The 26,413-nt window shown below is 32.4% G+C and overlaps 1 protein-coding gene across 1 annotated transcript; it reads right to left on the minus strand.

Annotated features, from left to right (window-relative positions):
- Positions 1 to 862: 862 nt before the first annotated feature.
- LOC132728657 (deleted in malignant brain tumors 1 protein-like) lies at positions 863 to 25,786 on the minus strand (the record flags this gene model as incomplete). Its single annotated transcript, XM_060714335.1, is given in 14 exon segments — positions 863 to 909; positions 2,976 to 3,148; positions 3,352 to 3,487; positions 4,743 to 4,915; positions 8,740 to 8,875; positions 10,480 to 10,652; positions 11,869 to 12,004; positions 17,033 to 17,199; positions 17,707 to 17,842; positions 18,394 to 18,566; positions 19,877 to 20,012; positions 23,815 to 23,987; positions 24,220 to 24,355; positions 25,066 to 25,786. Coding segments are annotated over 14 exon segments (2,556 nt in total), but the record flags the coding sequence as incomplete, so codon positions are not given.
- Positions 25,787 to 26,413: the final 627 nt, after the last annotated feature.

Below are 26,413 nucleotides of genomic sequence, written 5' to 3' on the forward strand. Positions count from 1 at the left end.
TAGTCCCTAGCAGTTTTAAAGAAAAGGAAAAAAAACTTGCAAAATACTTGATTAACTTTATACTTTTTTCAACAGCTATGTCATAAATGTGTCATATGTCACAAATAAGCGCAACAAAACAGGTAATTTTAACTTTAACGAATAAAACCCCCTAAGAAGTTGAATTGTCATTGCATTAAATTGAAGTCGAGATTTGGGAATTTTGCTTTATTTCAAATTTTCAATACGATACTGCCTTGCATACTTCATGTTGTAAAATTGATTCAAAATGCCCATCATAGACGATGATGTAGTTAAAAATAAGGGGTTCCCAATTATAAATGGTTTATTTCTTCTCCTTGATAAACATCACGCCCATCATTTTTTGCAACAATTTGAACCTGAACGCAGCCATTTTTGTTACGTAACGATAATAAAACGTCCTTTTCAATCCGGTCGGTAAAATTAAGGATTTTTTAATGTCTATAAAAAAGGTACGACCAGCGGAACAAACAAGAGGGTCAGTGGGGTTTTAGCCCAAGAAACAAAACGTATTTTTTAAGAACTTTAGGGTTTCGCGACAAAGTGTTATGTTTTCGCGGTTTGGAAAATTGTTTCTCTGATTTTTTATGAATTAACCACATGATGCCTTGGCTGGAAAACTGAAATGTAATATTCTTGTTAAAATTTTCTGCCTTAATCTATTTGAAATAGAACATTTACATTTTCATATACTACATTACATACCAATTTAGATTAGTTATTTTTTCTTGTTACTTACTCTGGATATTTCAGCATCCTACAAACAACTGGCCTGCAGAGAAGCGGAAATGAAAATATATATCGCAACACTGTTTCCCCATTTGCCCTCTTATTCCCAAACTTCAAGTCTCCCTTCATATTGATGTGACCCATTGACCAATCGAATAACTGAATATTCGTCAATGATATTTTTATTTGTTGCATATAATCAGAATGAAAAAGTTAATTTAATTACCACTTTATTTCTTAATAAATTTAAGTCAGATATTCTTTGTCCTACTTATAGTTATAGCAAAACAGGAGATGTTTTTAAGTCATGTATGACATCTTGGTAAGGCCTGACCAAAGTTGCATGCAAATGTTTGCTTAGGGAAACCTTTTTTTTTGTAAATTTCAAAATAACATTGAGGCCCAAAAGGTTCTCTTATGCCCATGACCAAGGAATGATTGTTAAGTTTGAGTGGCAAGGACCAAGGGATTGTCAAATTATTTGGTTTCCCAAAACCGTTTTTTGATGGGGGGTCAATGTTTACCTTTTAAATTTTGACAAATTGCCGCCTGTCCAAAATTGGAGGGCCAAACATCTACAAGTTACTGAGTTATTAATCGAGGGTAACCTTTCTTACATACAAGGTCATTGTGACCTTGAACTTGATTCTGCGACCCAAACTCATAGCGGTTATCTACAATGTACTGGCCCAGGATCAATTAACCTTTAAAAATTTAATAACCGCTAGTCTATTGATTGTCGATTTTTGGTCGGACACAAAAAAGACCTTTTTGACAAAAAACGGTTTCAATGCGACTTTGACCTTTTACCCCTTGACCATAAAATTAATAGGGTCATCTAAACTGACCAAAAAAAAAACCGATGCCCCTTGGGATGTGGAGTTATTGATCCCGAACCGTTTTGAAATACATCATGTACAAAGCAAATGCGACAATGACCTATGACCCATTGACATCAAAATCAATAGGGGTCACCAAAAGTTAAACCCAAACCAATGTACCAGTAAAAAGATTGCTTAGGCCTAGTCTTTGGATGAACCTTTTTTATATATGCACTAAATTAAATGTCTTTTATCATCAAGGGGCTTAGGATTGTTGAAGAAATTGATTTGAAAACCGTTTTGACATACAATGTCAATGACCTTTGAACCTTTTACTCATAATTAACAGTGTTTTTACTGTCCTAGAATGAAGCACTTGTGAAATTTAAGGGCCCATAGCTTGTCAAGTTTTATTATTGTTTAAAAACCATTATGACATTTAATGTCATTATTACCCTGATCTTTGACCCTTTGACCTAAAGACCAGTGTATCTATTAGGTTTGAGGGCGAACGGTCTATTGCTTTTGAACGTTCTTATTATTCAAAATAAAAATGTGACCGTTACCTTTGCCAAAGAGAACTAAAACATGATCAAAATTGTACAATCAGGGGTTCTTAATTTTTTTGGTCATACACTGTTTGGTCTACAGATAGACCGATCAACCGACTGATCGACAGACAGACATGTGTAGAGCAATATATGAGCAGTGCACAAATATGAATGCGTGATTCTGTTCAATAATGCATGAAACAGTAGGAAATGAGGAATATAACATATTCATTTTTGTCCCTTCACTAAAGCTGTGATTATAGCTCGCTACACATTGTCTACTTGTATAATGGAATACAAAAATGGTTCGTAGAAATTCATATCGTTAGACATTAAAAAAAATTCTCGTGTCCTTGGCAAAGGATCTAGAGAAACATTTTATGAAATTTGTTTTGTATATATTAAATCAACGACGACAAGTAGATGCCCTTCCTTTAGACAGACATGAATGTGCTTCTTAACCTTATCCAGGTGAACAAGTGTTAGAGCATGTGGTACATCAGAAGGAACATACCATCTTTGTTGCTGGTTTACGGGGAACTTTCAAGAACAATTGCTTTATTTATATCTAGACAGTATGTCAGACTTTGAAGCACAAATTTTGTTAAGATGTTTTTGTTTTGCTCATAAAAATAAATAATTTTGCAAAGAATCGTGTACTTGGATTTGGATACTTTAAGCGATAAATAACCGCATTGCAAGATTTTCTTTTCCTTCTCATCTGTCAACAAATGGGGAATCCATTTAGCACAGATAGTTCTTATGTTTAAATCACGTTTAAATCACGTTTTAATCACGTTTGAAAATAGCAAGATTGTATCTATTCTACTAAATGCACTTCCTTCCAAAATACCTTGTGAGCACGATAATCCAACATCTTCAGAATGACCACAATTATGTTTACCCCAATCATTATGCAGACATTGAGATAAGCTTGTTTCATCTCCCGAACATATGACATCGTCTAAATGAATAGGTAATGTACCAGCACCGAAGTGTGCGGACCCGAATACCAGAGCATCATTTCTGAAATAGAAATATGTTTTAATCGGACAAATAAGGAACAAAGTCATTTTTTCGATTTTCAGCGTTTTCGTTGAGAAGAATACATTTTAAGAAAGATATTGATTGCTAGGGTACTTAAAATTTCACTTTTTGGTAAAATTTTGTCTATGACAAAAAAAAGTTAATGAAATTTTGGTTTGATTAGGCATTAAATTGTTACATACTGTGGATAATGTAGCATCCTACACGCGACACTTGCTGATCGTACAGTAAAACTGTCATCACATACTGTTCCCCAAGACCCATCATGCCATACCTCCAGTCTCCCTTCATACTCATTTGACCCGGAAACCAATCGAACTTCAAGAATCAGAATAATAAATATACAAGTTTTTATTTACATTCGAAGTTTTCTAATCACTACGAGATAGAGAGTAGATACTAGTTTGTCTTTTCTTTTTTTTAACGTTACAGTCAAATAAAATAACAATACTTTTATCAACCAAGATAATAACAATTTTTGATATTTCATTGTTAAAACACCACTATCATCATCGTTGTCATCATTAACGTTTTCATCATTATTGTTTCTATCATTGTTTGTTATAGTTCTATGAATGTAAAAATATGTCTCGAAATAAGAAAACACTTTAAAATGACCATCCACAAACGGGTGTGTTTATCAGTCTATTAAGAGACACATCTAACTCATTCCAAAGTGCGGTCTTAAACTCTGAAAATGAAGGTTATGTTATGACCTTTTTTACAGCTCATTAAACGCTATCTGTAGAAGGTAAAAATATCAGGTAAGATATCTCAGAAACACTTTATGTCACATTTAGATTATCATAAATTAAAGTATAAAGCAATATCTCTGCAACCTGCAGTGTACAAAAGTTTTGATTTTATTTTGAAACAGAACAGTCCAAATATGCCTGTTTGAAAAAAAAATTGTAAAACATGTTTATTACCCTTCCAGATGATTCCCCAATTTTTTGCTTGGATATTCGCCGAAAGAAAATGATATTTCCGAACCAGAAAGGTAATATATACATCAAATATCCCCTTTGGGTACCCCAGGTTGTGAACATCACGGGTAGGGTTCGATGTTACGCTCCAGTAAGTGACGTCATTTTGCGGTGAAGGGGTACCCTAATTGGAATCTTATTTCGACGTTTGAAACAGCAATGATTTATTTTAAAATCGTCTTACTCGGCAGGGAAATGATTTTTGTTTTGATATATGTGGATATATTACCTGCCAAGATAAAATATCATCCTCGCCTACAAGTTCGGGTGATATAAAATGTTGGCTGGTAATATATTCACATAAATCACTTCAAATCTAAATTAACATAATAATATTTTAATATTGCATTTTGACCAACTGGCACGAACACAAAACTATTGCTAAATAGTTAAAATTTAAAACAGCAGAATAATTTTTCTTCTATAACATTTTATTTCATTTACACAGTTTTTAATCACGTGTATCAAATCACACTTTCTCTGTTACGATTTTTTAAGAATCAGACTGGAATTTATAAAACAATATAATTTTATCGTTTTCGTTAAAAGTATAGAAATATTTAATCGGGTTACAATTTTGTTATTACCTGGTGGACATGATACACTAACATCTTCATTGTGATCACAATTATGTTCTCCCCATTTGTTATGCAGACACAGAGATAAGCTTGTTTCAGTTCCCTTACACTTAACATCGTCTAATTGTATTGGTAATGTCCCAGCGCCGAAACGTGCTACAGGGAATACCAGAGGATTCGTCCTAAAACAAAATTCTTTTTTGTATCAAACACACTCATATATATTATAATTGATTATTTGTTTCATAAACTCATTATGTTGATTTAAAAACGCGTTAGTCGTAGTAAAGAAATCATATCTTGTTACAATCAAAAAACGAAGGAAAAGAAAGCATGCTTTAAAAGAGTATGTCCAAAAAGGTCTCTTAATTTGACGAAAAAACATCTGAAAAAAAACAAGAGCCATGTTAACATGGCCATCTCTCACAGAATGTGTTTGCTCATTGGAATAATGCATATGTAATAGTGCTGAATGATTAAATTTAAATTGTCTTTTGGTAATGAAAACCGATGGCTGAAGTGATTACAAATATGAAACCTATGTAAATACTGATTGCTGAAAATAACAAAGGGCAATAACTGAAAAATAATGCAGGGTAGGTTATCATTCTTATGTGCTGCCCTCCTCCTCAATGAGATCCATCCACCTATGAAGTTTCAAGTTGATACATCTAACACTTTTTGAGAAAAGCTCCGGACAAAAAGTATTTTTTTGTTTTGTTTTGGGTTTTACGTCACATCAAAACAGTATAGGTCATATCGCGACGTTCCAGTACTGGTGGAGGAAGACCTCAGGTGCCCTTCCGTGCATTATTTCAGGCACGAACGGGCACCTGAGTAGAACCACCGACGTTCCGTAAGCTAACTGGATAGCTTCCTCACATGAAAGAATCCAAAGTTCCTTTCGGGATTCGAACCCACAGCGGTGAGGGGCAAGTGGTTTGAAATCAACGGCTTTAACCACTCGGCCATGGCGCCCCCGGACAAAAATGAAAAATAACAAGGGACAATACCTCAAAAATTATAAAGGCTAGAGGTATCATTCTTGAGCAAAGCATTCCTCATTAATAAGATAAATCCACCTAGTATAACGTTTCATGCTGACATCTCAAACAATTTTTTTGGGTTATGCTCCTGAGGTGAAAAGTTGAGTAAGAAAAATAACAAAGGGCATTAGCTAAAAAATTATGAAGGGTAGATTTATCACTCTTGTGCAATGCACACCTCCTGAGTGAAATATAATTATCCACCTATGAAGTTTCATGTTGATATCATGTTGATATCTCAGAGGCTTTTTGAGTTATTCTCTGGACAAAAATTAAGTTCAAAAAATAACAAAGGACAATAACTAATCATTATGCAGGATAGAGTTATTGTTTTGCACTGCACTGCTCTTCAATATGATCTATATAATATGATTTATTCACTCATGAAGTTTCAAGTTGATACCTCAAATACTTTTTTAGATATGCTCCGGACAAAAATGTCGGACGGAAGGACAGACAGAAGGACGTTCTAATGGGACAGTAATTATGCGGCTACTCTATTGTTCTGTCTATTGTTCTTTTAAGCCACACAAAAGAAAATAGCCACATAAAAGCATTACGGAATGAATGCCATCAAAGAGAAAGAACAGTTACCTATTGTCCCTCTAACCACATTATTACTGTATCGTGAGAGCGGAAGGACGGACGGAAGGAAAGAAGACGGACTTAGACAAAGTTTTATTTTGAGTTTCAAGTGAATACCATATAAAGTAAACACTAAATAAGTTACTGTCTGGACAAAAATAAGCATGAAAATAGCAAAGGGCAATAACTGAAAAATTATACACTGTAGCGTTCTCATTCTTGTGCGCTGCACTCCTCCTCAATGAGATTTATCCACCTATGAAGACTCAGGTTGATATCTGTAATACTTTTGAGATAAGATCCGGACACAAAGTATGAAAAACTAAACAAGGGCGATAACTCAAAAATTATAAAGGGTAGATTTATCATTCTTGCGCACAGCATTCCTCCCCAATAAGATAAATAAAATCCACCTATGAAGTTTCATGTTGACATCTTTAAGATTTTTTGAGTAATGCTCCACTTAGGAAAAAAATAAGTATGAAAAATAACAAACGGCAATTAGTCAAAAATTATGAAGGGTAGAGTTATCAATCTTGTGCATTGCACACCTCCTGAGGGAGAATTATTCACCTATGATGTCGATATCTCAAAGGCTTTTTTATCCACATATGAAGTTTCAAGTTGATATCTTTAACACTTTTTGAGAAAAGCTCCGGACTAAAAGTATGAAAAATAACAAAGGGCAATAACTAAAAAACATAAATGGAAAAGTTATCATTCTTAAGCACAGCATTCCTCCTAAATAAGACCTATCCACTTGTTGACATCTCGAAAAAAACTGAGTTATTCTCCACTCAGGTGAAAAATTAAGTATGAAAAAAACAAAGCGCGATAACTCAAAAATAATGAAGGATAGAGTTATTATTCCTGTGCACTGCACACCTTCTGAGTGAGATCTATCAACATAAGTTTCTTGTTGATATCTCAAACCTTTTAGAGTTATACTCTGGATTAAAATTAAGTTTGAAAAATAACAATGAGGAATAACTGAAAAATTATGCAGGGTAGAGTTAGCATTAATGTGCAATGCACTCCTGCTTAATATGATCTATCTACCAATGAAGTTTCAAGTTGATATCTCAAATACGTTTTGAGATATGCTCCGGGCAAAAATGTCGGACGGAAGGACGGACGGACACTATTTCTATATCCCCGCCGCCTTTCGGCTTTAAATACAACCCCGTTTCGGCTTTAAATACAAACCCGTGTTCCGCTGATTTTTGTGTGCATGCAAAAGGTAAGTTAGCCCTCCATTGCAAAGTTAGTAGTATTGGAATTCCAGAAAATTATTTTTATTTTTTATCGATTGTGGTTTTGTTATACATGCATGAAAATATAAATATTGTTACAGTAAACTCCACTAAAAACGATATCGCTTATAACCGAATACCGCTTATAACGATGCAGCTGCCGCGATTTCAACTTTTTCCAATTAGTTGACTTTGGAATGACAATATCCGATTATATCGTTACAAATTTGGAGGTCCACTGAATATCGTTAAGCGGGGTTTACTTTATTGATCAAAAATTATTTTTAACTATATAAACATATATAATAAAAATGTACAAATCACTTACATTGTACTTCGTTAAATCAAGAATTATTTAATATTTCAATGACATAATTCGGATACCCGACTTATCAGTGTGTATAAAGAATAAATGTATGTTGTTTAAAGACATGATTAATAATTTTAAATAACATTTTCAAGTATTCATAACTAATACAGTTCTTGTAAAAGTATGACATGTAACGTTTAAATATTAAGGAAACGCAAAAGTACAACGTTTTGCGCCAAAAAAATCACAATAATTATTGAAATTTACTGTAAATGGATAGGAATCTACTAAAAATGAGAGGTTTTTATTTTAAATTGTGTCAAATATTGATAATATATAGATGGCATCTTTATATCAGACATTTGCTAGAAACTTTGGCAAATATTTGAAACAGATTGGTCCAATATTTTAAAACAGAAGATAGTTTTATTTAAAACAGAAGTATATTAAACCTTATGGGGTTTTTCAAACTGGATAAATAAAGAAACAAGGTAGCTTGAATGCACATTTTACAGATGCACAGATACTTAGGACATGAAACAGAAAGTAACTTGCTGTGCATTTTCCCCGTATGTCCAGTCTTGAATACTCTTTATACATGTCGTCATATCTACAGAGATATACTGAACAATTTTTGGATATTTTTATCGATCGTAGTTCTCTGCCCGCCGAAAAAGCATTAAAATAAAACTATTCTGGTCTAGCAACTAAATGATGAACGTTGGTGTGATATTTCCAGAACAAACTTTTTACACCCTATTTCATATAAGTTAATATACTTGTATTCAGAATAAAAGATAATATCCACTTACTGCGGATAATTCAGCATCCTACAAACAACACTTGCCAAATGCACATTAGAATAATCATCGCATACTGTCCCCCAAGACCCATCATGCCATACTTCAAGTCTCCCTTCATATTGATGCGACCCGTTAACCAATCGAACTACAAGAATAGAATCACTATTTTAAGACAATAGTTTCTAGTTTCGTATATCATTAAATCATAACCTTAGTGCAGGGGGTTAGCACCTTGAATTATTAAATGGCTATTAACCCATTACTGGACTGTCGTGTGTTAACAATGTTTTCTGTGCGCAACTCCTATTACGTTTCTTAAGGGATTTTGACGAATTTTACAACTTTGTAGTCAAATGCCCTGGCGATCATTTTCAATATTTTGCAATTCCAACATTTTGCCGTAATTATGACCTTTGTTATTTTTAAACAGAGAGAATAATTGCTATTTGCGACTCCTTTTACATTTCTAAAGGAACTTTGACCCGTCTTTTTTACTTGCTAGCTTTGTCATCAATTGACATGGCAAATATTGTTTTTAATGTGCGGAATAATAAACAGAGAAATCGCCTCTTTCTCAAGTTAATAAAGTAGAACTTAAACAGATGTTTTGTTATTAAGTGTTCGGGTGCATACTGTCAGAGTTTTGTGATTTAGCCATTTTGGTGGAATAATGTCCTTTAGTTCACACACAAAAAAAAAAAACATTTCTCAACTCCTTAATTTCTCAAGCAATTTTTACTAATCTTTCAAGGATAATTTGTTATTTAGTGTTCTGGTGCATACGAGTATTGTCAAGGATTTTGTGATTCAGATATTTGGTGGAATGAATGGCCCTTAGTAAAAAACACTTCTAAACTCATTCACTTCTAAAGCAACTTTGACGAAACTTTCACAGAAATTTTGTCATCAAGTTAACAGTCGCATAGTGTTTTGCGATTCAAAAATTATTTCCCTTCGTTTAAAAACACTACAGCGAAATAAACCTTCTTTGTGCTCAATTCCTATTACATTCCGCAAGCGTTTTTTACTATATTTTTACAAAAGCATCATCATCAGGAGCCTCGGCGCACTTTGTCGATCTTTTGCGAACATTTTTAGCAGATTAAGGCTTTTTGTTCTTTTTACATATGATATATAGAGATATACTCTTCTGTGCACATCTCTTCTTTGATTTTCAACTCAAGCTATCATATATATGAAAAATTATAAAAGACACTGTATACGTATTTTTGTTGTACATCTTATCATACGAGTATCACTGACAAATATTTGAACATTTTTCAACCTATGGCAAAAGACGTATTATAGGGTTGGGGTTAATTATCGCCCGGTTTAATTTGTGTGATATTGACATAATACATAAATTCAAAATAAAATATATAATGTATAAAGTAAGGAAAAAACAAGTAAATGGACAAAGAAAAATATACATTTAATCGACATATACAATTCGCAATAGAGAAAAATTTCATTTATATATTACATGTGTTAAAAAATTCATAAGATTTTTTTCTTTGATAGAGGGTTTGTCAGTTAATGCTAAATGTGGAACTATCTTGAAACAGGTCATGGTAAAGGACCATGCGACGTATGAGGAGCAAATAGCTGACATGGCCAAATGTTAAAGGCCAAATCGTTCTAAATCTTAAAGATATGTTTATTTGAATAATTGTACTATATTCCAAATGTCCTCTTTTAAACAGAATGTGAATTTCTGAAACAGTTTTCAACTAGCAATGATAGCCTTACCTGGTGGACATGATATACCAACATTGTCACTATGTGAACAAGTATTTTCTCCCAAGTCATTATACGAACATTGAGATAGGCTTGTTTCAGTTCCCGTACACTTAACATTTTCTAAATGTATTGGTGTTGTTCCGGCGCCGAAGAATGCTGATCGAAATACCATAGGATTTGCCCTAAAATTATTATTTCCCATGTCTATTAAAGTGTTTGTTTCCAAATTTTCAGATACATCATATTTTGTCTATTTTTATCATGCTTTAAATTACAATCAATTCACCAAATCTCTTTTTGATCTCTCTCTCTCAAAACAATTAATTTATATAAAGGTTACACATTCATATCGAAAATCAAACAGCAGATCAACTGCTATTTAAAAAAGATACACGTAAATCAGTTCTTGTTATAAATCAATTTTTAAAAAAGGAATTCTTATTTATGACTTGATCTAAAGCATTAAAATTAAGCAATTAGGTAACTTCTAGAATTACAATAAATCAAAATTTAATTTAAAGCACATATTATATTATTTTCTTTTTTGTTTTACTTTATTTGTTCCGAAAAAGTGATAATATAATTCAGAAGTGTGACAAAAAGAATCTTATTTCTGATGTTTAAGCTTACTACTTGTTTAAATAATCTTACAGAACATGTAAAATAGGTTTATTATGCTAATAATTCTTTGTTTAAGATTTACACCGAAGAATGATCAACCTACAATATCTTGTATGACACAGACAAGAAAGAGATAAGATCAATATATAGTACATGCTAGGGAAGTATTTAAATAATTATGATTTTTAGAAAAAACTATTTGAATTGAACAAAGACATACATACAATCATGGCTTTATTATCTATGACAATTATACTAAATCCAATTCAATTTTAATAAGAGCAATCGATCATAAAAGCCAAACATTGTCTTGCGAATATTGGCTTGAAGTGCAAAGATAACATAAGCACATTCACTCACTCTGTTACGGTATAACGTTTAATAGGCATTCCTCAGATATTTTTTACAGTTTAAAATATTCTTCAAAAATATAAACCACACCTATTGCCTTTACGATTACAGTAATCTGAATTTAAAATAGCCTCGGCTAAATCTAAGTGTGTGGATACTTCAATATGTAATCTGGTTACCTTTTGTTAGCGACAGAGATATGCTGAGAACTCTTTGGATATATATCATCATATTCTTTATGTCTAATTGAAGCTTTTTTCCCACCCGGAAACTATTTCAAGCGGTAAAGGAATAAATTTGGATGCCATGTTTCCGAAACATATTTTTGAAAATGTCGTTGCCTGTCTACGTTATCCTCATGTGATAAAATGAATGACGTTAAACTTATGCATATGTAGAAATAAGTTAATATTGTCTGATACTTACTGTGGATAACCCAGCATCTTGCAAACAACACTTGCTGACAGCGTATCAAACTCATCATCACATACTGTTCCCCAAGAACCATCATGCCATACTTCCAATCTCCCTTCATATTCATTGGACCCATTGACCAATCGAACTTCAAGAATAAAAACAATATTATGACAACTGCACACTAAACACTATATCTAATATTTAACTCTTAATCGGATCCTAATGGGTATGTATTAAAAATTCTTCAGCTGCCATAAACATAAACATATCAATTAAATCCAAATATTAGTAAATTAAAAAGTTAATAAGTATTTGATGTGTTTGATATGTCGCCGGCCGGTTAGCTCAGCTACTTTTTTTATAAAATTTATGGTTGGCTAAGGTTCGTTACGGAAACGCTATTCATCGGGAAAATAAATAGCTCTGTAATAAGTAAATAAGTATATTTTATTTGTGATAATTTATGAATAATACATATGAAATTCAGTATATACAATGAACTGTAAAAGCGATGTCTACCTTTGATAACCAATCGTTATGCAGATTACATATATACTTAATTACATAATAATAGAGAAGAGGTATAGTATAATGTAAGTGATTGTTAGTAAAGGTAATACGGGTTACGTCAGTAGATAACTTACTTTCATAGGCATATATTAATGGGATACTTCATTCTGGGACTTAATTCGAAATCGTAAAGGAATATACGAATAATGACACTTTTTAACAAATATGATAAACAAGATCAACAAGGAAAGGCGGCGTTCAATGAACGCAACCCCTATATGACCCAGCAACAAGAACCAATGGCAAGGAGCCCAGGCGGACCCCAAACAAAAACAGGACAGGGCAAACACAGAGCATGGACAGGTTAATCATTAAATGATAAATAATTTGTAACTGATTAGGAGTTCAAAGAAAAGAATAATAGGCCCACAAAGGGGAAGGGGACAGGAGACCGGGGGAAGGGGGGGAGGTTAATCAAAGAAATAAAAATTAGGGGCAAAGGGGAAGATACTTACCGTAGACGAGAAAACAACAAGGGACACAAGTGTCACCATAACAGTATGAAACAACATAGACATACAACTGAGGAACACAGAGGGGCGCCGCCTTGGAACGGTCAGCAGCATAAATACTGCTGGGGAGTTTAAACCGGTTAATGGTGCACCAAACCTCGCTCTTAGCCCCACCATGTTCCTATAAACGAGACAGTGTAAATAAAATGAATCCCCGCCAAGTGAAATTCTAACAGTTGTCATGGTTACAAAAGGTTAAATAAGTAAAACACTAAAATGATCATGTAGAAACATATAAAAGTAAGCCCAATGACCATAACAAAAGTACTCAATGTCCTAAAGGAAGACAGAGCAACAAGAAAATCACCTACAAGGGCCCGACGAAGCAAGGCAGAAGACGAACATTAAGACAATTCAGTCCTAAAGGGCTTTACGAACAATCCATCATAGAGTCTCCCACTTGGTCCGTAGGATGCAATCAAAAGAGGAAAGCGTAGTGTCCAACTGTAGAAGGGTTGAACACTAAACATGCAGTATGTCTTAAAATAGTAGGGTCATAATCTCTTTTAATAAATTGTTTAATTATTTTAGTAAGAACAGCAGAAAAATTACCTTGACCCAACATCTTACGAAGTTTGTAAATCACATCGCCATAAAAACCAGGCTGGCTAATCCCTTGTCGCAGAAGAGTTTTTAAATCACTATTGAATTTAGAAATTAAATCAAAGTTACGATTGTAAAATTTAGTAAAATATTTCCGTAATTTATGATAGCGGTAGCCCTGTTTTAGAAGCTTGCTGGTAATAAAAATATTCCGCTCGTTGAAATCCGTTACGTTGCTACAAGCTCTAGCGAATCTAATTAACTGAGAAACATAAACCCCGTAAGATGTTGCATGGGGTACGTCTCCATCTAAATGTGGATAATTAACTATACAAAAGTCATCTCTTTTATCATAGATTTTCGTGTGAATAGAATTGTTGTTGATAGTAATATGAAGATCCAAAAATGATGTACTAAAATTTCAAGAGTTCGTTTTATTAAGTTGTAGTTCATTCGGATAAATGTCAGACACCATTTGATCAAAATAAAAACTATTTATTTAATATTGACTATGTTTAACACTTGTGACATATTACCCTCCTCTACAAAAATGCTGTCCTTAAATTCATCTTCATTAGTAGTTTTGATATAGTTTGATAAATATTTAATTTACATAAAAACAAACAGTTTGTATTGTACAAAATACGATATATGAAAGTTGAAACAAAAATTCTCAGCGACATTTTGATCTTTGAATTTAGAATAGGTATATCTTACAGTATTTGTTGGCGCTGAAAGTTGGTCATTAGGCAACCTTTAAGATGCGTCAATCGCCAACGTTGGGTATCTTCTAAACATGAGGAAGTACGGCAAACATCCGGTGCAATCATGTCGGGTTGCATTGTATGCGTGAACTAATGTTGGAACATGAGCCTTCAAACCTTATTTTTGGTATTCTTCTAATGTACTAAGCATCTTTAATAACATTGCATTGAACCTTTCCACTTGGCCGTTCCCAATCTTGCCTTTTGGTCTTGCCTTTGTCACTATGTATCTGACCGAGAAATCCATAATGAATCAAGAACTAGTCATGGAGAATTCTGGCAGTTGTCTTAGCCGTCTGATTTCTTGTAGGATATGCTTGAGCTAATCGGTTGAAATGGTCAGTCATAACCAAAGTGGTTTTATATTTCTAAATTCAAAATTTTACTATTTCATGTTTAAATGTTGAATTCTGCCTAAGCCGGTGCTAGGGGGCGTGGACGGTAACTTGCATTTTCCAGTACCGTCCATGAACCGTCAATCAAACCGAGCCTGCAACGTTTTCAATTTTGCCGTGTTGGGCTTTCTTTAGGGATTCTGTATTTATCTATTTTATATCCTGCAGAAGATCGTTCTAGAGATAAGTAGTCAATACAGACGACCTCCATTAGTGCTATTGTAGATAATGGTGTAAGGTTTTCAACACTGTTTTTCAAATACAACGGCGGAAATTCTTCACTTTTGAAATCACAAAAGAATCCATACCTGACCAGTAAAACCGTTCTCTAAAGAGTGATAACGTCCTATCACGACCTTGGTGACCTAAATTGTCGTGCAATGCCTTAAATATGTCATCACGCAAGCTACTTTGAACACAAAAACTTGAAGCCTTTCTTGACCAGACAAATGCCTTTCTGTATATAACATTCTGTTGAGATATATTGAAACTGTTTCGGCATAGAACCAAATGTCGTAGACCTTGTTTTGGTTCCGCAGCAAATATGCTGAAACTGGATCGTTTATTTGTGCATTATACCAATATTTAGAACATAATCCATGTCCGATAACAATGTCATCTGTTACGTTTTGTTCATATAAACTTTTATCATTGTGTCTGTTTCGGTTATTGTGTAAGCAAGTGGAATGCCATCAACTGGTGTGGCAAAGGTACTTGCTTTTATTTACATTTTACAATCGAACAAGGGTCCTGTGTTGACGAGTGGTTAAGGTCGTTGACTTGCTCCTTACGCCGCTGCAGATTTAAAGTCAGGCAGGGACTTTGGCTTATTACACACGCTGACTATAAATATTGTCAAGAACTTATTCACAAACATCTGTAATAATTTAAACAATGAATGTAGCGGAATATCCTCTCTAATGCTTAAATGTGATCTACCAAACGTACCACAATTCTTTACCTATTTCAATGTATTAACTAAGGTAAACTAGTGTTTAAACTACAATGCAAAGAATTTTGGTTGACCTCCCCTTTTAAGAAGATACCAAGAAAGTCAATTTCATTATTTAAAAATGCGCGAAGTTCACCTTTTTGTAATCAAAAATGAAAATGTTAAATATCTAAGAGACGTTTTTTCACATTTTGGGGGTATATAATTCAAAATTTACAACGATATCTCATTTCAAGACTTTAGTCTGAATAATACTATTCATATATTTTATTGAGGACCAATTAAAAATGTTCTTCGTAGTTTTGTCAAATTCCACCAATTAAAGAACTTTTTGATGTCGATGGATAAAGAATATAATATAAGACATTTTGGATGGTGATGGCTTGCAAACAACGAGACACATGCAATTAAGATCGTTAGCTTAAAACACTAAAAGAATAACTTTTAAATTGACTAATTTGATTAGAACAATAACTTGTTCAATATGATAAGCATCATTAATACCCACTACTTAAATATAGATTCTACTAGACTTTCAAACAGAAGGGCATCTTCAGATATGAAGTCAAATTACCAGTGTCTGTGGCCCAACGAATAGTTCGTTCATCATAAGTGGATGAATGAAAGGCAACCTATTGTTCTTGTGTTTTTGCGAATATAATACCTTTCCAAATTAAGGTAGAGAACTCCTAATGGGCACTATAAGGAACTGTAAAATTGACAACACATGACATTAATATGATTTTAAGGTCACTTTTAGGCAAAATTTAAATAAAATTTATTTAGTTTATGAGTAATGGACATTTTTCTGAACTAAAACTTTGCTATTTAAAGGGCTTTAAAAAATAATCTATAGATTTATAGTATCATCATTATGAAAAAAAAAATGTTTCCCTAATGGTTATTGTTAAGTAACAAATAATAACATTCAGGTAACAAATTACACGAGCAAAATGATTCTAAACATAATGTTTTTAATATGTGTAAAAATGTTATCCTACACCACCCATTTATTTGACCATTTCCCTATATAAAAAGCCTTATTCAAAATATCCTCAAAATTTATCACGATGAGATGCTGTTTTCAAAGTTTGCCTAAATTTTCTAATATGGGACTTCTGAGGTACACTGCAACTTATAACTGTTTTTCAATTCAAGCAGATTAGAAACTAACAAAACATAAAGAGAAATTGTTATGATGAATGCTTGAAAATCTAACGGACGACCTGTACTACTTATTCACAAAAAATGATACAGTCATATACGATATATATCGTATCTTTTGTTTTATTTGTAGAAACAGTTACAAGGATCATGAATTTCCGTTTAAAACATGTTACTTTAGTTTATAGAAAGATGTTCTAACTTAAGTTTAAAAAGTTAACATGCCGAAATGCTATCTGCAATGACATGGCAGTCGTATGTTAGAAATATTACCTGGTGTACATGATATGCTGACGACTTCACTATGACCACAATTATGTTGTCCCCAGCCATTATGGGAGCATTGAGATAATATTGTTTCAGATCCCGTACATTCTACATTGTCTAAATGTCTTGGTAAGGTGCTGAAATAATTGGACCTAAACACCACAGGATCAGCCCTAAAATTATTGTGTCAATATACAATGTATTATAAATATCTTTTTTATAATGTTTTACGTTATTATTCAATTTTACAAATATGGATTCATACTTTGCCGGAGAAAAATACATGCACGTTTGTTATGATCGTTCTATACTAGTTAATCTAATATAGACAATAAAGGCCTGTTTGTTTCTTGGTTTATGAATCATATATTATTTCAAAGCCGATCCGCAAAGATTGTTTTATGAAAGAAGAAAAATGTGAATGTAATTCATGAAAAATATTAATATTTGAAACAGATTTGTCCTGATCTCATTTTCCAAAATCGAATCTCATGTTTGATAAAAAAAATCTGTTTTACACTTCGAGATAATGAAATGACATTTCTTAATAGTTCTCTGTTTCACGTTATCAATAAAAGTTAAATACATATGAAAATGTTTATGAATAAGACATTCTAACTAGGTTTATAACACAAATGTTCAACAGACTCAGAAGTAAGCTTTCAGTGTTTGTTACTTACTGTGCGTAATGCAGCATTTTACAAACAACACTTGCTGACAGCTTTTTAAACCCATCATCGCATACTGTTCCCCAAGTACCATTATGCCATACTTCTAGTCTCCCTTCATACTGATTTGACCCATTGACCAATCGTACTATTAAAATTTTACAACATAAAAATAATATTTGAATGATTTGATGCTAAAGTATATAATCAGATACAGAGATATTTCCGTTTTTTTTTTCTGTTCACAAATCTTATTTACGACAATTATGAACATATTTTAACTGAAATAATTAAATCAAAATTATAAGTGCCATAAAAATATTACTGTTATTGACCCTAATAAGACTTCTGAAGGATAAATGATAACTAATGATAGACAATTTGACAAATTTAAACCTTATGAATTCTACGAAAGATAGCCTTAAGTATTAAAGAAATTATTCATCTTTTTTTCTCTCAAGGATTGCAATTAAATAAAACAGAAAGATATAGAGCTGGAATGTAACATAAACGTGTTCTTTTTAACTTTAATATCACATTTATCAATGATATATTTTAACACATTAGCTTTATCAATATCTTTGAAGCTCATTTTCATTTTTTACAGACATGTTTATTTTATTTTTTTATGGTTTTTTTTGGTACTTTCGATAAATTTTCTATTCAATATCAACCGTTTAGTTCATGAGCAAAGATTACCTGATGAACAAGATATGCCAACATCGTCATCATGATCACAATTATGTTTTCCCCAACCATAATGCGAACATTCAGAAAGCATTGTTTCATTTCCCTTACATTTAACATTATCAAGCTGTATTGGTAATGAACCAGCACCAAAATGTGCGGATCGAAATACCAGAGGATTCGTGCTGAAATTATCATTTCAAAACACAGATTTATTATATGTTTCCTTTTCTCTTAATGCTATTCATATATTCATCTTACCACTTTCGATCGCTCAAAATATTTAATGCAATTCTTTAAGAATTAAGTAGCACATCAATATTGCTATTGATCATTCATCATAATGAAATCCCTTTAAATAAGGTTTGCTGAATGACTACTGTTTGTACAGTTGGTTTCAGTGATCATAAAAAAGTTAATTCATTTAACATAGTTTGTGTTACAGTGGTTAGGAACTTCCCGGAATCTGGAACGCCAGTGATTCGATTCGCTTGGGATCCGGAATCGTATTAAAAGTAAGTAAATGTGAAGGCGTATAAAGTTTGTATAATTATATTTCAAGCTTTGTTTTAAATAGATAGTGTCATTAAGTATGTACTGTTGTAAGTTTTTTGAAACTTTCAATTACCTACCACAAATCAAGACAAATATCAAACCCAATAATTCCCAGACGAATATTTTTGATACGATACCAGATCCCGGGCGTTCAAATCGACGGCTCCCGATATTGTTATCTACCGTCACGCGTTAACAAAAACTGGCCCGGAGTGAATAATTGCGAAGTATATATAAAGAAGGTATATCTCCAAGGCGAGTAAAAGAACCGTCTGTTTTCAAAGCAAAAGGGTCAAAAAATGCACCTTTAAAGCAATATTTCGATTTTCAAATAATATTTGTATTTGAATAGAAGTGAAAAATTTTGTATTGTGGTAACTTTTTTAGTCTGATCTAATATACGATTATATAGATCTTGAGCAAATCGGAGAAATGTGCTAGAAATTTATCTTGTAGGTATCTTAAAACACTTTAATCCTATGAGTTTACAATTAAAACTCTAAGCATAGAACAAACATAAGAATAAATTTTAACGTCTGTTTCATATATTTCAAACGTATGCTCACTTTAAATTAAGGATTGCAAGATTTCAAAAATTGATGACAATGATTTAAGCCATATTATTAATTGTTTTTAAAGAACAGACTTCCAAAGCACACGTGCAAGGGTTCGGAAACGAGGGAGTCGGTTGATGTTCATTTCCAGATCATTCTGGTCTCTGACCGTCTGTAAGCATACCATCTTTTCAGAAAGATGTCTTGAACATTATGGACTTAATCCAAATGTTTTAATTTTTTGATAAAATATTATGTTCACTAGTGGCACTAGAATAGTTTTTTTACGAAATCAATCTTTGTTAGAATTAAAGATGTTGATAAGACATTTTTGCTATATAACATATGTGATATGCGGAAATATGCTGATTATGTCTGTTACTTACTGTGGATAATTCAGCATCCTACAAACAACACTGGCCGATAACACATCAAAATAATCATCGCACACTGTTCCCCAAGTCCCATTATTCCATACTTCCAGTCTCCCCTCATGTTCATTTGATCCGTTTACCAATCGAACTACACGAAAAGCATTAACATTTTAAACATTTTTTTTATTTCCCTACTTCATATGCTAAGTCTTTCTTCTTTTAAAAAAATAAATAAACCAGTTACAAACCATCCTGATGTTGACGTGTGTTCTCTCCTTCTCCTGACTTACTTGTTAATTCGAAAACGCTTTGTTTGAAAAACAACAATTCTGGCATGAAGCTGCCCTATTGTGCAAATAAACATACATCATAGTAAAATTCGGATGTTAAATCATTTAACAATTCATTTAAAGGAATCGGTGGCCTGATGGTTAAGGTGTTTGTCTGTCAACACAGAGATCATAAGTTTCAGCTCCTCCTCGGGTCACAATGATTGGTGCGAAAGTATAAAATGTAAGTTGCAAGAATTTCATTTGCAATCGAGTTTAATTAAATATGTTTTAAGGTCTGTGGACAACAATATTCATGTTTTTCTGTTTTAAATATATTTCGATATGTAGATTACAAAAACAAACACACAAAAGTGTTTTAACAATGTCCTTAAATGAAAAAAATGATTTGGAAAATCGTCTTTTCCATATCGCGATCGGTAATTTCCGCCACCATTTTCACCGAAGGCGTAGGAATATCCCTACCTAATTTGTTGACATGTTGTCAACTTCACTAATGTGTAAATGTTTCTCGCTTGGACAACAAAATATCTATTGTTTCGCGTTATTAATGATGATGTAAACACAAAACAGATTATCTTTTGATATTTATAAGTGCTTTAACTGAACGCGACCATAAATTCCGCCTATATTTGAATACAAAAAGCCATTTTATTATTTAACCGGATTGTATACAAATCAATAAATAAAGAAGACAAAAAACATTGACTAAGCTCTATTTTGATCAATTTGAAGACGTGTTATTTTTGTGTAAGTGTGTCTTGCTAACTGTATTTTTAATTTATTTTTATGTTTGTATCTTTCAAACTGTGAAATACAATTATGTCGCTGTGATAAAGGGTAATCTTTGCGATCAAAATGATCTGAACTACTGTTGCGAATTACGTTCTTTATGACTTGTGATAATGATTTTTGCATGTCCAACATACTTTAGGAAGCAATCAGACCTGCCGTTCATTTATTTTGCAATATCATTTCAGACATAGATAGATGGCATCTTAAGTATAAATGAAATGAACCTGTTCCTTTTACTCTATACCGATGATCAGACTTGTTTTGCAAAGTCTTCAGAAAGCTTGCAGCTATTAAATGATATTAAAAATTAATGCAATGCAAGAGGTTTAAACATAAACACATAAAAACCATGATATTTCAGAGAGAGAAATTAACTTATCATGACTTCTTTTTATATGGTACTCAGTTAGAGGTAGTGAATAGTTGAATCATGGAGAACTTGGTAGGCTACCACTTATTATAATTTGTAGGTTAAGGATAGTCAAATACTGCGATAAAGTCTTAAATTCATACCATAATTATAGTGTTTTATACAAACCATAGAAAATGTTGAATCTAATGCAGATAACTACATCATATAATGGTAAAAACTGCGCATTTCGGCTTAAAGAGTTATCATGACAAGACTATGGCTTAAGTAATGTATGGGACAATCAGGGAGAGTTTAATTACTCTATGATAAAACAGAGAATTTTGTATATGCATTATCAACAATGGTATTGTAGTACTGTCATTTACAGTATGCTACAGGCATACAATATAGTTCATTTAAACAGGATTTTAAGTTTGAGAAGAATTTAGATAACATAGGTACTGCTAAATTTCGAATAGCACTCACTACGTTTTGGGTTTCATCTCATCAATTTCCTATTGAAACGGGAAGATATTATAATATACCACAGTCCCATAAATTTAATGTCGTTGTTGCCTGATGAACGTTGTAGAAACAGTGTATCACTTTCTTCTGGTTGGACCAGTGTAAAGGGAACTAAAGGAAAAATATTTTAAACCATATTTATGTCATTGGCCAACACTAAATAAGTTGAAAAGTGAATGGCATCAAGTATAAAATTCGTTCGATTGAATTTAGCAAAATATATATACTTCGCTAACTTAAAGGAAAATACAGTTCATTAGTCAAAAATGTGTTTGCTTTTGTATTAAATATTTTCTGTAACAGAAATGTGCTAATGGTTTGTGAAAATGCACTTAATTGGTTTAGGCAGATTATATATACTTTGCTAGCTTAAAGAGAAAAACTGTTCATTAGAATTTGGCAGAATATATACATGTATACTTTGCTAACTGAAAGAGAAACACTGTTCATTAAAATTTGGCAGAGTATATACATGTATACTTTGCTATCTAAATAGAAACACTGTTCATGAGTCTTACATAGTTTGCCATTGTATTTAACTTTTTTTTCAGAAATATTTCAATGCCTTCTGAAAAACTATTTTATTATATTGAGTTTCGCAAAATATATACTTGGCCAACAAAGAGAAACACTATTCATGTAATAATACAGTTTGCTATTTAACCAAAAATACTTTAATACTCACTGAAAAAGTATTTCATTGAGTTTGGCAAAAAAAAACTACTTGGCTAAGTTAAAGAGAAACGCTGTTCCTAAATTTTATACAGTTTGCTATAGTATCAAAACACTTTTATGGTTACTGAAGAAGCATTTCATTGAGTTTGGCAGGGTGAATACTTCGCCAACTTAAAGAGAGGCGCTGTTAGTTAGTCAACATATTGTATGTACCAAAATGCATTCATATTAACTGTTAAGTGATTAAGTGTTTCATTGAGACTGGCAAATTGTATATATGGCCAGTTTTAACACGCTGTTCATTAGTGTTATACAGTTTATTATTATATTCGACATTTTTTGTACCAAAAATATTTTAATGCTTACTTAAGATGCATTAAATTGAATTTGGCAAGTTTGTACTTGGCCAAAAAAATGGGCATTAGTCTTATACAATTTGCTAGTCTATTCATCACTTTTTTGTACCAGAAATACTGAAATTATTACTAAAAATGCATTTCATTTACTTATTTTCATGTACTTATGCTCACCAATGTGTATTTGAATTCTTTTCAAGATTAGTTGGTATAAACATATTGTACAATATCTAATGCTTATAAAATATATTGTTCTTGCTTTTGTCATTTAAAATGCAGTCGAATCAAATTATTATCCGAAGGATAATTACCTTTTTTATTGGTAATTAGAAAATCAGAACTGCATTGACCACACCCCGCCAAGCTTTATTGCATTATAACTTGTATACGGTCAATGTAATTGTAGGTAATCATCTGATAAAAATAATAATATTTCACATCTGTTCTAATGTCTTATTCATAAATGCTAAAAATGTTGTGTTATGTTAGTTTCAGTAATGGAAGTTGTAGTAGTAGTAGTAGTAGTGGTGTTGTAAGTAGTGTTAGTTGTAGAAGTGGAAGCGATTTTAGTGGTTGTCGTTTAAGTAGATTTGATGGACATAATGGTGGTAGTTGAAGTAGCGGTATGATGTTGATGGTGAAGTCGGTGTCGGTTGTAGTGACATTGGCTGTTGTGATAGTGGTTGTATTTGTAAAGGTGCTTGAAGTTGATGTATGTAAAATGTTTGTGTATTCTTTACTGAATATCCAAATTTCAGATCATTTGGTCACCCCTTTTTCAGGATTATAATGTTTTATTGTGCAAATGAAATTTTGAGTTTTTCTTTTTTCTTTATTTCTTCTTTGTATTTTCTTCTGTTAAACAATTCAACTGTTGAACTTTCAAATGCAATGTCTTTCAAAAGTATCTATATCAATAGTGCATTTCAAAAGTACTTCTTATCTAGAAAAGATTACCTGGTGTACATGATATGCCAACATCTTCAGAGTGAACACAATCTTCTTTCCCCCAACCATTATGCAGACATTGAGATAAGCTTGTTTCATATCCAAAACATGAAACGCCGTCTAAATGTATTGGTAATGTCCCAGCGCCGAAGAACGCGGAATTGAATACAACAGGATTGGTCCTGAAATGATTATGTTATACTTAATCTAACAAAACAAACTTTCCATTTTTATTATTCCTTATATTGATGATTACTTTGTTCATTTATTTAAACACAAAAGTGTTTGTCGTTAAAAAAATAATACGTTTCTCTTTAGTATCAAGCAGAGGATAAATTGATGCTGTTAATCAATCGTTATTTAGTTTGGTAAAAATTTGAGTACCAAAAAGCAGTAAAATTGTTTGTAACTCACTGTTGATAATTCAGCATCTTACAAACAACACTTGCTGACTGCAAATCAAACCCATCATCGCATACTGTTCCCCAAGACCAATCATGCCATACTTCCAGTCTCCCTTCATATTTGTTTAACCCATTGACTAATCGCACTTCAAAAATAGCAATAATTATTTATTTTTTGTATTCAAATATCATAAGGTCATGAAGGTAGAGGTGAATGACCCCTTTTACATTTAACACTTTCAATATAAAAACATGTTTTGGAGATGATATTGCCATTGACAGAGAGATGACACGTTCATAATTTTTGAGCTTATGTCAGATTGCTATTGTGACAGTTACTATGTTACTTACACTGTCGAACTTCAACTGTGACATTGATCTTTTGCTTTTGTTTTCTCTTAAATGTCAAAAAATCTTTTTAACCTCAAAGAAATACCGTTTTCATTCTACAAGATGACTCTGGGAGACCTAGTCAATTATACCACTAATTGTGATTTCGAATCTTAAACGACGACATTCGAACAGACGACCCTTTGATTAGCAGTCCAATATATTAAACTCACAGTACTATTTTACCTCGATTTGAAATAACAGAGCGTCTGAAATGATCATTCCGTTTATTGTCTTAAGTAACTAAGGATTTATTCTGGTTACATAAATTAACTCAAACAAAATCATCAAGATGGGACATAAACTTTTGGTTTTGACCCAGACCTAAATCTTGTTATTTAAATCATATTGCCATTCAAGTATGTAAAATTCTATGCAGTTACTTTTTATATGTATGCGTATAACGACACGAAAATAATAAGTATGTATATAATTATTGTAAAGGTGAGATATAAAAAATATTAACCTTGGCCATCTTCCACCACTTTCCCAAGTGTGTCTACCATATTTCTGGTCTTCTCTACCCTTTGGTTAACTAAATCAAGATCTGAGGAAATGCGTTGGATGGTATTATTTACTTTCTTAAAACTATCGAATCGTCCATTAACATCTTTCATTAGCTCATTTTCAAATGTAGAGATATTGTTAAAAATTGTTTTGATGAAACTTGCTGTTTCCTTTTTCACTTCATTCAAAGTCTCCATTATTTCATCCCTGTCTTTGACTTGCTTAGCAGTGAGATTTTGGAACCTTGTGCCAAAAGTATTGTTAATTGCAACTTTAAAGAATTCAATGGTTTCTTCATATTCCACTTGACTAGCAGCCATGTCTTGGAAACGGTTGTTTATAGTATTGTTAATCGCAACTTTGAACCATTCAATGGTGTCTTCATATTCCAATTGCTTAACAGTAATATCTTGGAAACGTGTATCTATAGTATTGTTAATTGCAACTTTGAACTCTTCTATGACGTCCTTCTGTTCCAAAACTTTTTCATTTATGTTTAAAACAAATTTCTTTCTTTCTTTTTTCTCTGCGCTCAGCGTCTTCTTTACAAATTCACCAATGTCCCGAAGGAATCCGTTCTGTTTATCATTTGCCCAGATAAGTATTTCATTAAATTTCATATCAATATCTTTCACGTGTTGTTCTAATTTTTCTAGACGATCTGAAATATAAAGATAATGCTTTTTGTAGGACACAAACCTCTTGAAACGTAAATTTATTTGAGTGCTTAAAAGCCATAAATGACATAAATATTTATTTATTTCCATTTTTGTTATTGAAATTGTTTAGGTTTTAGACCTATTCTCACTATCACAGTTATGTAGGGTCTTGTTATATCTAGCATGTGTTTACGTTTTATCAAACAAAAATTTGAAACATATTTTTTACCATTAGGATTTGGCCCAGATCTGTCTTGTTTTGCCTCCAATCTACTTATTCTAGCTGACTCCATTCGTTGTTCTATCAGAATTTGTTGTACTATATCCTTTAATATTCCAACTTCCTGACAGTCACAATTTGCACCCCCTTCACATTTAACTGTTGGGATGGTAACAAACAAAATAATAACGTATACAAATTTCATTTTGTTTTTAGTATCCAAAGACAGATAAAGAAGACTCAATAAATGTTTATATTCTTTTAATTATTCCAATTTTAAATTGTATTTATATAACCATATGTAACAAGAACAATTTTGCAAAAGTCATTCTCTTGAAATCATGTCCCGATGTTTAATGCGCGTTCTACTTAGATTGCAATTCATAATAACTTGAGGAAAACTGTGATTTAAACGGCACAGTGAAGTG

This window comes from Ruditapes philippinarum, unplaced genomic scaffold (genome assembly GCF_026571515.1).
Source record: "Ruditapes philippinarum isolate M1 unplaced genomic scaffold, ASM2657151v2 ctg3081_1_1_1_1, whole genome shotgun sequence".
Taxonomy (NCBI): domain Eukaryota; kingdom Metazoa; phylum Mollusca; class Bivalvia; order Venerida; family Veneridae; genus Ruditapes; species Ruditapes philippinarum.